This window comes from Stenella coeruleoalba, assembly GCF_951394435.1.
Source record: "Stenella coeruleoalba genome assembly, chromosome: 8".
Classification (NCBI taxonomy): domain Eukaryota; kingdom Metazoa; phylum Chordata; class Mammalia; order Artiodactyla; family Delphinidae; genus Stenella; species Stenella coeruleoalba.
This window is the reverse complement of record NC_137154.1, coordinates 3546373-3559906: the sequence shown is the minus strand read 5'-3', so window position 1 is coordinate 3559906 and position 13534 is coordinate 3546373. Positions and strand designations below refer to the sequence as shown.

General features: G+C 55.4%; 1 protein-coding gene across 6 annotated transcripts in view; it reads left to right on the top strand.

The window, feature by feature from the left end:
* Nucleotides 1-13534, top strand: part of ANO1 (anoctamin 1) — a 161508-nt gene that overhangs the window by 61817 nt on the left and 86157 nt on the right. For 5 of the 6 annotated variants that reach the window (XM_079929146.1, XM_079929143.1, XM_079929144.1 and 2 more), the window contains exon 2: nucleotides 9341-9513. In XM_079929146.1, the coding sequence (XP_079785272.1) occupies nucleotides 9341-9513 (173 nt within the window). Of the gene's footprint in view, nucleotides 1-9186; nucleotides 9215-9340; nucleotides 9514-13534 lie in introns of those variants that run through there. The other variant, XM_079929145.1, reaches the window with a different exon arrangement.

The window sequence follows — 13534 nt, the reverse complement described above, 5'->3', positions numbered from 1 at the left end:
CCACTCGCTCTGGAGAACCTTCCAGGACCTACCGTGATCTTTCTTTCTCAGGCCTCTCCCTGGGTTTTCTGACTTTCCCCGGCAATGTAAGCGCCGGGCGGGCAGGTCTGTCTTTCCGTTTGTGTCTGGGGCTCACAGCTCTGTGGCTGTACACAGTAGGACCTTAGTAAACTCGCTGATTGCCCAGGGGAAGGGGAGGCACCCAGATGTCTGGCGAGCCCAGTCCTGCATTTCCCTCCTGCAGCTCAGAGGTCTGATGAGGGCTGGTCACTGGGCTCCTGTGGCAGCTGGACCAGTGGCCCCAGGACTCTCGGCCCCGGCGGCCTGAAAATGTTAAGACGTTAGCTCCACCCTCCAGGGTCCTGGGGAGAACCCCTCGGTGAAGATCCCACACCTCCTTTGGCCAAGAGGCAGCTCAGGGGTTGGTTGAGTCAGATTAAAATTGCCCCCTCGTAACAGTGCTTGCTCTGCACGGCGCTGGAGTCCGCGGACACTGGCGACGCACGCGTTGTTCACTCATTCGTGCTTTCGTTAAATATTGGGTGGCCAAAAAGTCCATTCGGGTTTTTCCGAAACATATGGAAAAATGCGAATGAACTTTTTGGCCAGTCTAATATTTTTTTGCCACCTGCTGTGTGCTTTGCTAGGTGCTGAGAATACAGCCGAGAGAGACAGACAAGGGCCCTGCTTTCCTGGCACAGAGAGAAAGTAAACAGTCGGGTAACAAGTGCTGCTTGGAAGCAAAGCCGGGGCGTGGGGCAGTGGGGGGGGAACAGGGAAGGCCTAGGCGATGCCTGAGCAGGAACCCCAGGGAGAAAGTTAACTCCTGTGAAGCCATTAACAAGTGTCTGGCCATGGAGAGGGGATCCCGGCCCTCATTCAAGGGAAAACAGTCCCCTGCTGGGGTCCCCAAAGTCAACAGGCCATGACAGGAGGAGGAAGGGTCCCTGCCACCTGGCCCCTCCCTCGCCAGCTGTTCCCAAATGTCATTGGCGCCGCAGAGGCCCGCTAGATCCATGCCGGGGCCGCAGCCAACAGCGATGTGCCCGTGTGCTTTCTCAGGCTGGAGGGCCAGGCTGGTTCGGTCCCCCCCGGATAGCAGGGCACCTCCCCAACACACTTTGCCTTACGAAACGATTGACACGCATCTGCTCACACAGGCCGGGATCCACCTCAGGGCACCATGTTTCTCCCTTGTTTTCCTTTTGGAAGGAACTGGGGGCACCGACATCCTCCCTGACAAAGGACAGGATGCGCATTCTCTTCTGAAAGGGGCTGGAAGGAGCCGGGTGTGAGTTCTACAGGGAGGTGAGGAGTCTGGGGCTGAGGTCAGAGGTCAGCCTCTTGCCAAATGGGGCAGAAAGCAGGAAGGAAGGGGGGATGGTTACGAAGATCTCAAGGCGCTTGCCCTGAGAATCGAGTTGTAGAATAAAACATGAATTAACTGAAAATTTCTCCTCCAAGGGATTCTCTTGTCACGTAGGGGTGGATAGAAGGGGCAGGAAAAAAAAAAAAAGACATTTGGTTTTCCAGAAAGCCTGATTTCAGATGTAATAATTCTCACACAAGAAGCAGGGAAGGTGGCTCTCAGGCACCGCTTTTGGAAGGGATGGCGTTCGGTGCAGGGGCGCGGGCACCACACAGGGGGCGGCCCTGGGCCCTCCAGCATCTGCAGGATCACAGATTGTGGAGGATCTGGGCCGTGGTCGGGGTGGGCTTCTGGGGGGATTCCAGGACCACAAATTGTATAAGCGTGAAGGAGGAGGTCACATACTTTGGGCCCATTTTTAACCATTTAGGGATCAGGTGGTCTGTGTGTGTGTGTGTGTGTGTGTGTGTGTGTGTGTGTACTTACTAACTCTACAGGACATGCACTTTGGGGTTTCGTCTCCATAAGCAGAGGGATGGAAGGGGCCGAGTTAATTCCTTGTGGGTTACTAACGCATTCCCAAAGTCAGACGCCGTCCTGGCTTGCAGAGACTCCTCTCTCTCTCACCCTCTCCCATCCTCCCCACATTTTACCTCTTAAGAGAAAACGCTTTGGGGCCCAAACTCACTGAATCATCGGCTCAATTCTGTACCTTTGTCCTCGGCTCGGTGGCTTACTTCTGGTGTCATTTTCAGGCACGGGAAATCTGGAGTCACTGAATGAATCATGACAAAATAGCCTGGAGCTGACAGTCTAGCCAAGGGAGGGGGTGGGACAGACAAGAAACGAGACAATGAAGGGAATTATGCAGTGGATGAGGGGTGGGGTGACATCTGCACAGAAAAACAGAGATGGATGGACAAGGTGTGGGGGGAGGTAACCAAAGAGTGAGTGGATGAGCGAATGAATGAATGAATGTGTGAGTGAATGAATAAGTAAATGAATGAATGAATGAGTGAATGATTGAGTGGGTAAATCATGGGTGAGTGAATGAATGATGGGTGAGTGAATGAATGAATGAATGAATGTGTGAGTGAATGAATGAATGAGTGAATGAATGAGTGGGTAAATCATGGGTGAGTGAATGAATGACCTCCCCACCAGTCCAGGCAGTACTATCAGAAGAGCCAGGGGCTAAGAGTCCTCCAAGCAGGCAGCTGGGTAAGGTGCCCCACCCCATGCACTTGGCTGGCATCTCAGGCAGCCTCCACTCCCGTGCTCCATGGTGGGGCAGACAGCCCACGTTTGCTGAACCTAACACTTAGCACAGGGACCCTTGGAGGATGCCCTCAGGTGGACCAGGTCTCCAAATAGAGAGCTCTCTCACCTCCTCCACTCAAAAGCCTCTGTGACCAGCTGTGTAATCATATAAGCTTTGTAATTAAAGACTAAACTTTGTCAAAATATTTTAGGAACGTGTCTCCAATTGGCCCTAAGCAAAGGTGGTTTTCTCTAAATTGGTGCTGTACAGATAAAAATCCGATCAACTGGCCATTTTCCCTCAAACAGTAAAAAGGGTACCATGTAACCCTGCAGGTTACATGGTATGTCAGAGTTTTTAATAATAGTTTCCCTTTTCCTGGTGATAAAACTAATTTGTGTTCACTGCAGAAATCTTAGAAGACACAGAGAAGTGTAAAGCAGAAAAGAAAGGCCATCCAATAGAGTTTTCCTACATAATAAGAGACGGCTTTGTAGCTAACCTGTTCAGTACCTTGCCCCTGACCACAGGCAGCTCTGATCCTTGAAATAGGGCTTGTCTGAATTAAGATGTGCTGTGTACGTATAAAATACACATTAGATTTCAAATTGTTGTAGGGTAAAAGAATGTCAACTAGCTCATCGATAATTTTTTTATTGATCACGTGTTGAAAAGATAACATTTTATAGAATAAGTTACACAAAATACTTTATCAATTTCCCTTGATGAGTTTTATTCTTGTTATGTGGCTATTTCAGCATCGCAAATTACCAGCGGCTCACATCACGTTCCTATTGGACCGTGCTGTTGTGTAGGGCCCAAGAACCCACTCCTTTAGTGCACCAGGAAGCTCCGCTGGAGGATGAGGTCCGAGGTCCCAAACCTGGAGGAGGTTCGTAGTTCTGACTCCCAGCACCGGGGCAGGGAGAGCTGGTGCCTTGCTGGTGAGGCTTCTGGTTCATCAGCTCATTCACGCCTCCCAAAAACGTTGGCTCATTGCTTTGGGCTGGGTGTCCAGCCAGCCAGGCCCCAGAACATAGGATGCAGTGAGCTTGTACCTGCAGTGAGCTTGGCCGCAGGACGGAGACCCAGGACCTAGCAGAGGCCTGACGCAAAACAGAAGCTCTGCGCTGAATCGTACACACATGAACGTACAACCGCATGAACAGCAAGGTTTCCAGGGAAAGGCCATTCGTGGCCTCACCAAACCCAGAAGGTCTTTGATTCCGGCCCTGGGGTCTCGCAGGAAAGCATCAGGGTCTTCCCATAAAGATACCAAAGCCTGGTCCTCTGTCCGAGGATTTCTGGGTTTGCTTGATCTTTGGGGAAGCTGTGTGAGGTCACACAGAGTGGTCCAAGAGGATCAGCTCCGGAGGGAGACCCAGGTCACCGACCTAGGCTGTGACGTCAGGGTCCAGCCTCCCGCGAGATGGGTCTTTAGGGAAATTAAGGGTTGTGTGTGGCCACTGACCCCAGGACAGCAATAATGCACGTGTGATGCGCTCCAAAACACACGCATGCGTGCACGGGCAGGATGCAGGCGGTTGGGCTGTGCGGGTGAGAGCATTGCTCCTCTTCACACATTTCAACGGCACGGGGCAGCTCCATCCCAGCTCCGCAGCCTGGGGGCCTCACGCCACCTTCAGCCTGGAGCACCTGGCTCTTATCTCTCAGCAGCTCCATGATCTGGAAGGCTCTGCCTGGTGGGGTGTGAGCCCGGATGAAGGCAATCTGTGCGTGGGACTTGGAAATCCTTTGTTCTCTTGGGGAGGGCTGATGAAAGCAAGGCAGGCTGAAGCTCCGCTATTCTTTCAAGACCCAAGAAGAAGCGTTAGACCCCTGGGCGGGGCTTTCATTTTGAGAAGCGGGCAGCCAGCACGCCGCGATCGGACTCCCCACCCTCTGCTGGGCAGGGTGGTCCAGAGGCTGTCTCGGCTGCATCCTGCATCCCGTCCCCGGTGGGCAGGATTTCTGGTGCCCAAGTGTCTGTCGTCATGGGAATTAATATCATGATGCCTGTAGGGTCGCTGGGGAGGAGGGAGCAGCCATTGGAGACTCAGTCTGGACTTCTCCCCAAACCTCCAAAGAAAGGACCTTGGCGGGGGGTGGAGGGGTGACATCTGTGTGAATCCCCTTGCAAATGGCTGTAATCACTATAAGAATTCAAGTTACTATTTGTAGAGAGCTTAGCACAGTGCTGGACTGCAGTAAACACTGCCCCACTGCTTGTTAAACAAATAAACATAAACAGGGAAATCTATATTGTGCCAAAGATGGGACGGAGCGGGGGGTTAAGAGTGGAGAAATAAAGTAGGAGGAGACGTGAGGAAGCTGGAGCAGAAATGGGCCTGAGTGCCTGCTTGGAGCCAGCAGAACAGAGATGAGTCAGGCCAACTGACTCAGGCCAGAAAGGCTTCCAGGAGGAGGTGACGGGCTGGGTTCTAACTTACCCTGGGCATGTTTTTAGAGTTCCTAGGAATTCTCAGAAGGCGGGCCCTGGGTTAACAAAACACATAAATCATCAGAAAACCCTCTGATGGAAACAACACCCATGGCTGCTGTGGGGGTGGGGGGCGTCCCCCAGACGGAGCTTCATGCTTGGGCTGCTTTCCAGAACTCTGGGCTGGTAGTTTCCACGCCCAAGGAGTCTCCCATCCAGCTGCAGCTTGCCAGCTTCTGCTCAGAGCTCTGCTATCATTCGAAGGAAGGAAATGACAGGGGCCAGTCTCCCACCCACCGTATCTCAGTTATAAATTCTCCAGGCACGACTTCCCTGGGGATAATTACACCCTGAGTCGCTTTTAGCATGTTAGGTCATATACCTGTGGGGTGTTCGTTTCTTTCCTACAGGGACTGCCCACCAGATACTCGAAGGGGGCTCAGAGCCAGCGGGGGATGGGTGGCCGTCGGCGCTCACAATAGCCCTGAGTCATGAGCCGCTCGCTTCTTCCGCGCTCCTCTCCCCACCCAGGCTGCCCGTGAGTCAACAGCGTTTATTTAGCACCTCTGAGTGCAGAGATCTGTCCTGGGGAGAAGGCTGCCCCATGCAGGGGTGGCCAGAACGAGGGACAGAGCAGCCTGGTGTGTCCTGGGCTGTGCCGGCCCCTCCACCCACTGAGAGCAGCCCTGGGGGGGCACCTCTGTATTTTGTAAAAACAAATCATAACTCCCACCTCGTGTATCTCTAATAAAAAGCCAGGTACCTCTCCAGGCCTCCATTCCCATCCGAGAAATGGGGCTGGTAAGATCAGCCTCCTGGGTCTTCCTTGCAGCCTGGGAACAGGGTTCTCAACAGGGAGGGGTTTTGCCCCCAGGGGACACCTCACAATGTCTGGTGATGTGCTTGGTTGTCACACGGGGAGGGAGATGGTGCTACTGGCATCTAGTGGGAGGAAGTCAGGGATGCCGCTGAGCAGCTCACAGGGCACGGGATGGGCACAGGATGGCCCCAGGACAAATTACGATGCAGCGCCAGATGTCGACAGAGCCAAGGTGAGAAGCCCCGCCGGACAGCGCCATATCAGAGACACCCTTGCGGGAATAATCCCTGCCCCGGGCTCACTACGGCCTCATTCTGCTCGCTGTGTGAAGCCTGCTCTCCTGGGGAGGCTCAGAACGGTGCCGCTAAGCAGGAACAGTGCGAGACGTTCTTTCTTTCTCGTGCACAATGCCAAGGAGATGAAACTGACGTTGCAAAGAAAACACCACTGGAAAGGGCCCCCTCCTGCCACCTACAAAGGAGGCATTCACCCGGGAGCACGCCTGGCCTCCTCTCCTGCGCCCCTTGTCACCCTGTGCTTGCACTCCTGGTGACTATTAAAATGTCAGCGGAGACGAAAGTGCCTAATGCTGGGTGACATCACAATGACACGAAAAGGCAACACGGTGGCAGAAAAGGGTGAGCCGTGAGGCCCAGAACTTCCCATGATAAAGGGTACCACTTAAACTAATGAGACTGATTTTTCCTAATTCATGAGCGGGGAATGAATCCCTCTGGTGAAATCAGTCCCTTTGGGTTTTTAACGGTGAGAATCACTGAGTCAAAAAGAAGAAAATACAAAAGTAATGCAACAGTTTATCTAGAGGGTCTGTTTATAAGCAGTTAGCGATTCAGGGTAGAGACGGAATCCCAGCATGATGGCCCGTGAGACAGGGCAAGGCAGGGAACCCAGCAGGTGAAATCATCACCAGAACAAAAGGGACCCTTTAAAGTCCTTCTAACTTCAGAGATATCTCAACTAGAAGCGTCCCATTCCTCCTTCCTCATTTGGTGGGAATGTTTTTACTACTTGTTGGTCCCTGGAATCCCAAGACCCAGGAACCACCCCCCATGCCCGGCCCAGGCCATAAGTGGCCCGGGGACGGAATTGATCCCAGCTGGCCCATCCTTGCACCTGCTCTGCGCAGAGGCCACCCTGCATTTCCCCTCCCCTTGATGAAGCATTTCTACACCGTCCACCTCAGAAGCTTAGGGGAGGGGGCGAGAGGAAGCAGATGCAGGGAGCAGGGCAAAGCAAGGAACTCGACTGTATGTGGCAAAGAAAGTGATGCTTTACAAGCAAGCAGATGTCTTGAACCTGGCTAAGGCGTGAATCCCAGAAACAAGTGCAGAAACACAGCTTTTGGGGCAAAGCCAGAGGGGGCGCTGTCTCCGGAGGAGGTGGGGAGCTGCCAAGCCTCAAAAACTGTCCCCCACCCTGCAGCCCTCAGAAGGGCTCAGGCACAAAGCCCCCAGGCCTCCCGGGGTCAGCAGTGAAGTGTCACCCCCCAAACGTTTGGAAATGCCAACGTACCCAGAATTGAGGGATTCCATTTTTCCTCTTTCCTTCATAAATTATATCTCGTAGGCTTCGGCAAGGCCCTTTGCCCCTTGAAAATAAATTTAGAAAGATGGTACATTAGGGTTACACAATCTTGGTTGTTCACCAACACGGATAAGAGAATGAAGTTACATAATCTTCTGTGTGTGTCTGTGTGTGTGTCTGTGTCATTCTTGCCAGCCCTAAAAACTTGAACTTTTAAGAGCAAGGTCTCCCTGGCGTGGCAGAAACTGTGGAGGGCTGTTTCCGGCCTTCGGCAGCCTAGCTGTCCAAGGTGCAGACAAAGAGTCCTTTAGGGCCACTCAGCTCCCGTTGGCAAGGCCAGCCCAAGGATGGAGTAACCTTCTTGCATTTCTCCAAGTTCAAGAAATTCATGAACTTGAGGCTAAATGGGAGAGGGAAGAAGGTCACGACAATGACAAGATGATAGTTTGTAGTAACAGCGGTGGCCACTGCCCAGCCTCCCCTGTGCCCGGCACTGAGCTGCAGCTTCACACACACCAGATGCTCACGGGAGAAGACGGAGTCCCTGTGAGCCTTCAGGAGCCTCGTCCAGGGCCACAGGGCTGGAAAGTGCCAGAGCGGGAACCCAACCCCATCCTGTCTGATCCCAGAATGCATTCTTGGAACCACAGCAGGCTGACGACATCATGGCCTTAGAAGGCAGCTTTATAATCATTCTTTAGAATCATTTCTGTAGGCCCTGAATGTTCCTCAGTGGCCATTTGACAAGCAATTATTGAGTATCAACTGTATGAATCCACTGTAAAATGAGGTGGAGTAAAGAAAGTGCTGTAGTCAAGGTACAGGCAGGTTCTTGGGCCTCAGTGATTGGGTGAGGGGCAGTCCAGGATGACTTCTTGGAGGAGGTGGCATTTGGCACACACACCTTGAGGAACTAACGGCATGCAGAAGGGCAGAAAAACGGGAGACTTCATTCCCACTGGGCAGGGCTGCTAGCGTGGCCCCCGAGGGCTAAACCTCAGCATGGTTGCCCCCAGAGACCCGCGTCCCCCTCCTGCAGGGATGGAGGATTAAAAATGTCCTGAGGAGTGCCAACTGTGTGCCTGAGCCCTGCTAGTCCTGGGATGAGGCCATCCAAGTCACCGTCCCTCCCTCAGGGAGGCAGCAGAGCATCATGAAGGAGTGCAGGCGACTCTGCATGCGCTCCCCCGGCCCACACTTCCTTGGCCTCCGAAGTCCCCAGCCCCCTCTGCAAAAGGAGGACCAGGGTGTGGGGTTAAATGAGATGTACTGTGTCCCAGACTCTGCTCGTGCCTGGGCACAGAGTACTAAACATTCCATAAATGGGGGCTGCGGGCAACCTGAGGGGGCTCCGGGGAGCTGGACAGGGCGGGCATGCAGAATGCAGGGGAGGCTCCCCGGAGGAGGTGAGAGCTGAGTGACAGCCGGCCGGAGTCAGCCAGCGGGTGGAGCGGGAAGGGGCAGGGAGAGCATTCCTGACTTCTATCTCAGAAGCGTGTCTCCCCTGCAAGGTGACCCGCAACTGAACTGTAAGGTAGGGGCGACTGGACCTTTCCTCCCTGACGTGAGAACCGGGCCACCAAGGGGCGCTTTCCCCGGATAAAAATAAACCTTGGAGGGGCCCGCAGGAATGGAGTACTTTCTTCCTGTGTTTTAATTTCTACGGAAAATCTGACCCGCGTGGCCGCCGCCCCGGCCATAAGCGGGCGCACAGCGCGGATCATCTTTCTTGGAGGCAAAGGAAGCCGGCCGGCGTGTGGGCCCCGCGGGACCGGCAGGGTGGGCGCTCCCGCACCGCAGCGCGCGGGGCCGGGACCGGGGCCGGGCGGCGCGGGCGGCGGGCGGAGCGGGAGGCCCGGCCCCCCGCGAGCCAGCGCGCCGCGAACGCTGCCTGTCCGCTTGCAGAGGCCGCCGGGGCCGTGGATGGGGAGGGCGCGCCGCCCGGCGGTCCTGGCGCACAGGCGGCCGCGATGAGGGTCAACGAGAAGTACTCGACGCTCCCGGCCGCGGACCGCAGCGTCCACATCATCAACATCTGCGCCATCGAGGACATCGGCTACCTGCCGTCCGAGGGCACGGTGAGTGCGGGCGGCCGCGATCCGGCGGGAGGGCCGCGCACCTGCGCCGCGCCCCGGACGGGCGCGACTGGTGGGGGGCGGGGCGCGCCAGGTCCGCGGGGCTCGGGGCGCGTGGGGGGCGGCCACCCGCGCGCCCGCGCCCGCCCCGGCCCCGCGTCCCAGCCCGCAACCGCTTCGCTCGAGCGGGCCGCTGGGGCCCCCGGTGGGATAGCCGCCTCGCCCCGGGAGGGTGGCAGCCTCCAGGCCCCACCCCGCCGCCACCCTCCGGGGACCGACCTGTACGGGGCGCAGAGTCCCCGGAGCAGCGCGGGGTCCGGCACGGGAGTTCCGCACACCCCGGGCAGCAGGCGGGCGCCGGTCGCTCGAGACTGACTTTCCGCGCTGGTCCCGGTCCCCAGCCCGGCCCTCGCGCCTGGCCTGGGTGGTAGCCGGACCGCGTGGGCCAGCGCCTGGCCGACCACGTGGTTGGGTCCCCTGTGTGGGGTCCCCGGTACCCCTACCACTCTCTCTGGGGCGGGACCCAGCGGTCGCAAGGATCCCCGGAGGTCAGAATGTGCCCATGTGGGTTTCGGCTTAACGCTGGAACAAAGTTTGCCTGAAGGGGGAAGGGCTGAGACCAGCGCCCTCAGCCGGGGAGCCCCGCTGCCGCTCGTTCTGGGGCCAGAGAACAGACTCCCCTTTCTCCCTGGTGCCCACACAGCCACTGCCAAAGCCCCTCCCCAGGAGATGCGGAGGCCCCAGCCCCGTGTTTCCCTCTGACCAAGCCCAGGATTGCCCTAGACTGCCTCTCTGGCCTCAGCCGGAGTCCGGCCGGGCATCCAGGGAGGTGCCTGTGGGGTGCGGTCCCGGAAAGGCAGAGACCCTCCGGCCTTGCACCCCCTGGGGTCATGACTGGGCTCCTGTGGGCTATGGAGGTGTCCTCTACAGCTGGGCTTGGGCAGAAATGCTGGCAATGTTAGGGACCAGTGTTGGTGGTGACCTTGAAAGTTTAGGATCATCATTTCAGCGCACACTGTGTGCCTGCTATGTACCAGGCCCTGTGGGATCCCGGACACCACCAGAGCGAACGGGCCGGGGAGCCCCGCCCAGCTGGGGCTTAAGGAGCAGTGGTGGAAGTTACCCAAGACAGCGACAAGGGACGCTTCCAGAGCGATGGGCCCGCCGCTGTGTGTTAACTCATTTCACTCTCTCAGTAACCGTGTGGGGTAGGTGCTGTTACCGCAGATGAAGAAACTGAGGCCAGGAGGGGGCAGATGACTGTCCCATGTCACCCACCAGCTGGGAGGAGAGCTAGGAAGGGCGAAGACACAGAGGCAGGTGACCACGGACAGCCTGTAGGAGGGATGAGCATTCTGGAGGAGAAGGGGCCAGTTATACCCATAATGGGGTGGGGTGGGGCCTTTCACACTAGGAAATCACATATTTGAAGACCTAGAGGTGGGAATGAGGGGGACACCGGTTAGGAGGCATGGGGTAGAGGTGGCAGCTAAGGAAATGGAGAGAAACAGACATTCCAAGGTACACCAGATTCAACTTGAGAATGAACGGGCTGTGAAATTAAAAATGGAGCCCTTGGGTTCCCTGGTGGTGCAGTGGTTGAGAGTCCGCCTGCCGATGCAGGGGACACGGGTTCGTGCCCTGGTCCGGGAAGATCCCACATGCCGCAGAGCGGCTGGGCCCGTGAGCCATGGCCGCTGAGCCTGCGCGTCCAGAGCCTGTGCTCCGCAACGGGAGAGGCCACAGCAGTGAGAGGCCCGCGTACCACAAAAAAAAAAAAAAAAAAAAAAATGGAGCCCTTAATAAATGGCCCCTGGACTCTGGAATTTTAGTTCAGGGACCCGTTGTCTCTCGCAATCCAGAAATTCTCGGCTCCCCCAAACTCTGGCGAGGGCCCCAAAGTCTGCAGAGAGGCAGCTCGGCTCTTCTTTCAAGCTTCTCACGGCCCAGAGGAGACTAGTGACTTATTTTGCACAGAAGTCTTACGGTGGGGAGGCTTCAGGTGTGACGGGCTTGGAGGGCTGTGAACCAGGAGCACGTGGCCGCAGGAAGGAGGGCTGAGCAGCGTGCCACCAGAGAAATGGCCACAGACAGGCTGGAAGCAGTGCTCTAGGAGCTGGGGGCCTGTCTGTGCAGGGCAGGCAGTGTGCCGGGGAGATCCTCCGAGGGCATCCCCAGCACAGCTCAAGCCAATAAGTGTTGCTCAGTCATTACTTTGCGTCACCCAGCGAAGGTGGCTCTGTGCAGGCACAGATGTGTATATATATATATATATATATATATATATCTGAATCAGATGTATGTATCTGAATCACTTTGCTGTACAGCAGAAATTAACACAACATTGTAAGTCAACTATACGTCAATAAAAAATAAATAAATATAAAGAAAGAATGCACTGGGTCGCAGTCCAGCGACCAAGGTGTGGATGCAGGGCTCCGTTCTCCTCTTCTGCCCTTTTCTAAGAGTCTGGGGAGGAAGTTTGCAGAGACAGCTAGACTGCCCTCGCGCTGTTTGTGGTATTTGGGTCAGGGCACACCTGCTGTGAAGGGGACTTTTGGCCCCTGACCTCTTCCCACGTAACCTCAGACAGCCATCTTTCTGCCTTCCTTGGGACAGCTCAGGGGTTCATCTTCAAAATACGTTCAGTTCTCCCATCACACTTGGTCCTCACAAGAATCCTGTGACCTAAGTCGAGGAGATGTTTTTGTCCCCATCTCGCAGATGCAAAACCTGAGGCTCGGAGCTGGGGGGTGTGGTGTTTAAGCTCTGGTCTGGCTGGGTCTCAGCTTCGGTGTCCTTGATCTGGTGGCCCCTACCAGTAGCAGTGTGCAAACCCCACACCTCTGTCATTCATTCCCCCACGCGTGCGTTCATTCCAGAGCCGTGCGTTCAGTGCCGAGCATTAAAAAGATGAATGAGAAATCCCTCGCCCTTGGCAAAAGTGCAGCAAGAGGTCACTGTCCCTTCCCTAAGGATACAGAAAGGACATTCTGAAGCTTCCCCAAGCCTTTGAATTGGGAAGTTAGGCATTCAGTCTAACGCATATCGCTCCCACTGCAAGTTAGATCTTTGCCTTCTTGTCCTGTCCTGCACGAGAAAAGCAGCCACTCTGGCTCCATGGAAGGGCCCCCAAAAGTCACATGGCCACCCCGACAGTCTCTGTGGTCCTCGCTGTGCACCTACCTCCCCAGCTCCCTCTGAGCCCAGCCCAGAATTGCTCTCCAAACCCTGCAGGCCTACCAGCCTGTGTGGAATGTACTAGGAAGAGAGCCCATACTTTCTGTTTGAAGGCTGCGTGCCCCTTACACTTATTCGGGTAGGATCATCCCCAATTTTTAAAACCAAGATGCAAACAGACAAAGCAACTTGCCCAGGATGACACAACGAATTAGTGACAGGGCCAGGCCTTGGGGGAGGATCTGGGACTCTCACAACAGTGCTCGGTTCTGCCTCTTGCTGGACCTGGCAGTGGAACCAGCTCCATTTTCCACTGCCGCCATCTTTAGCTTGTGGTCCGCTTCGACCATGAGATTATCTTTTCCCGTCCTCCCCTGGTCCTTCACTTGTGCCATGTCTCAGTTCCCAACTAGAGCAAATTTCTGTTGAGGTTCACCATATCCCAGGACCTGCTGTAAACCCTTTACATATATTAACGTGTTTAATCCTTCCAACAACCCTTTGAGGGAAGTCATATTAGTTGAGGGAGGTCTGTTTATTCCCTCTGGCCCTCATTTTACAAAGAAGAGATCAGAGGGACGAAGATATTAAGCTACGTGCCTAAGGGTAGCACAGCTAGAAGTGGCAGAGCTGGTCTTTGGATGAAAGCAAAAGACACCCATTCTTGTCTGGCCTCCATGCTCCCACTCCCCCCAATGGCAAGAGATGTTTAGGGGATGTTTATGTGCTCCGCAGACTATCAGACTCTGAGGGTCCTCGATCAGGCCCCAGTGGAGGGTTGGGCATTCAGTTTTGAACCTGGTAACATTTTCTTGTCTTGTGTTGGTGGGGAATTCTCTCCTTA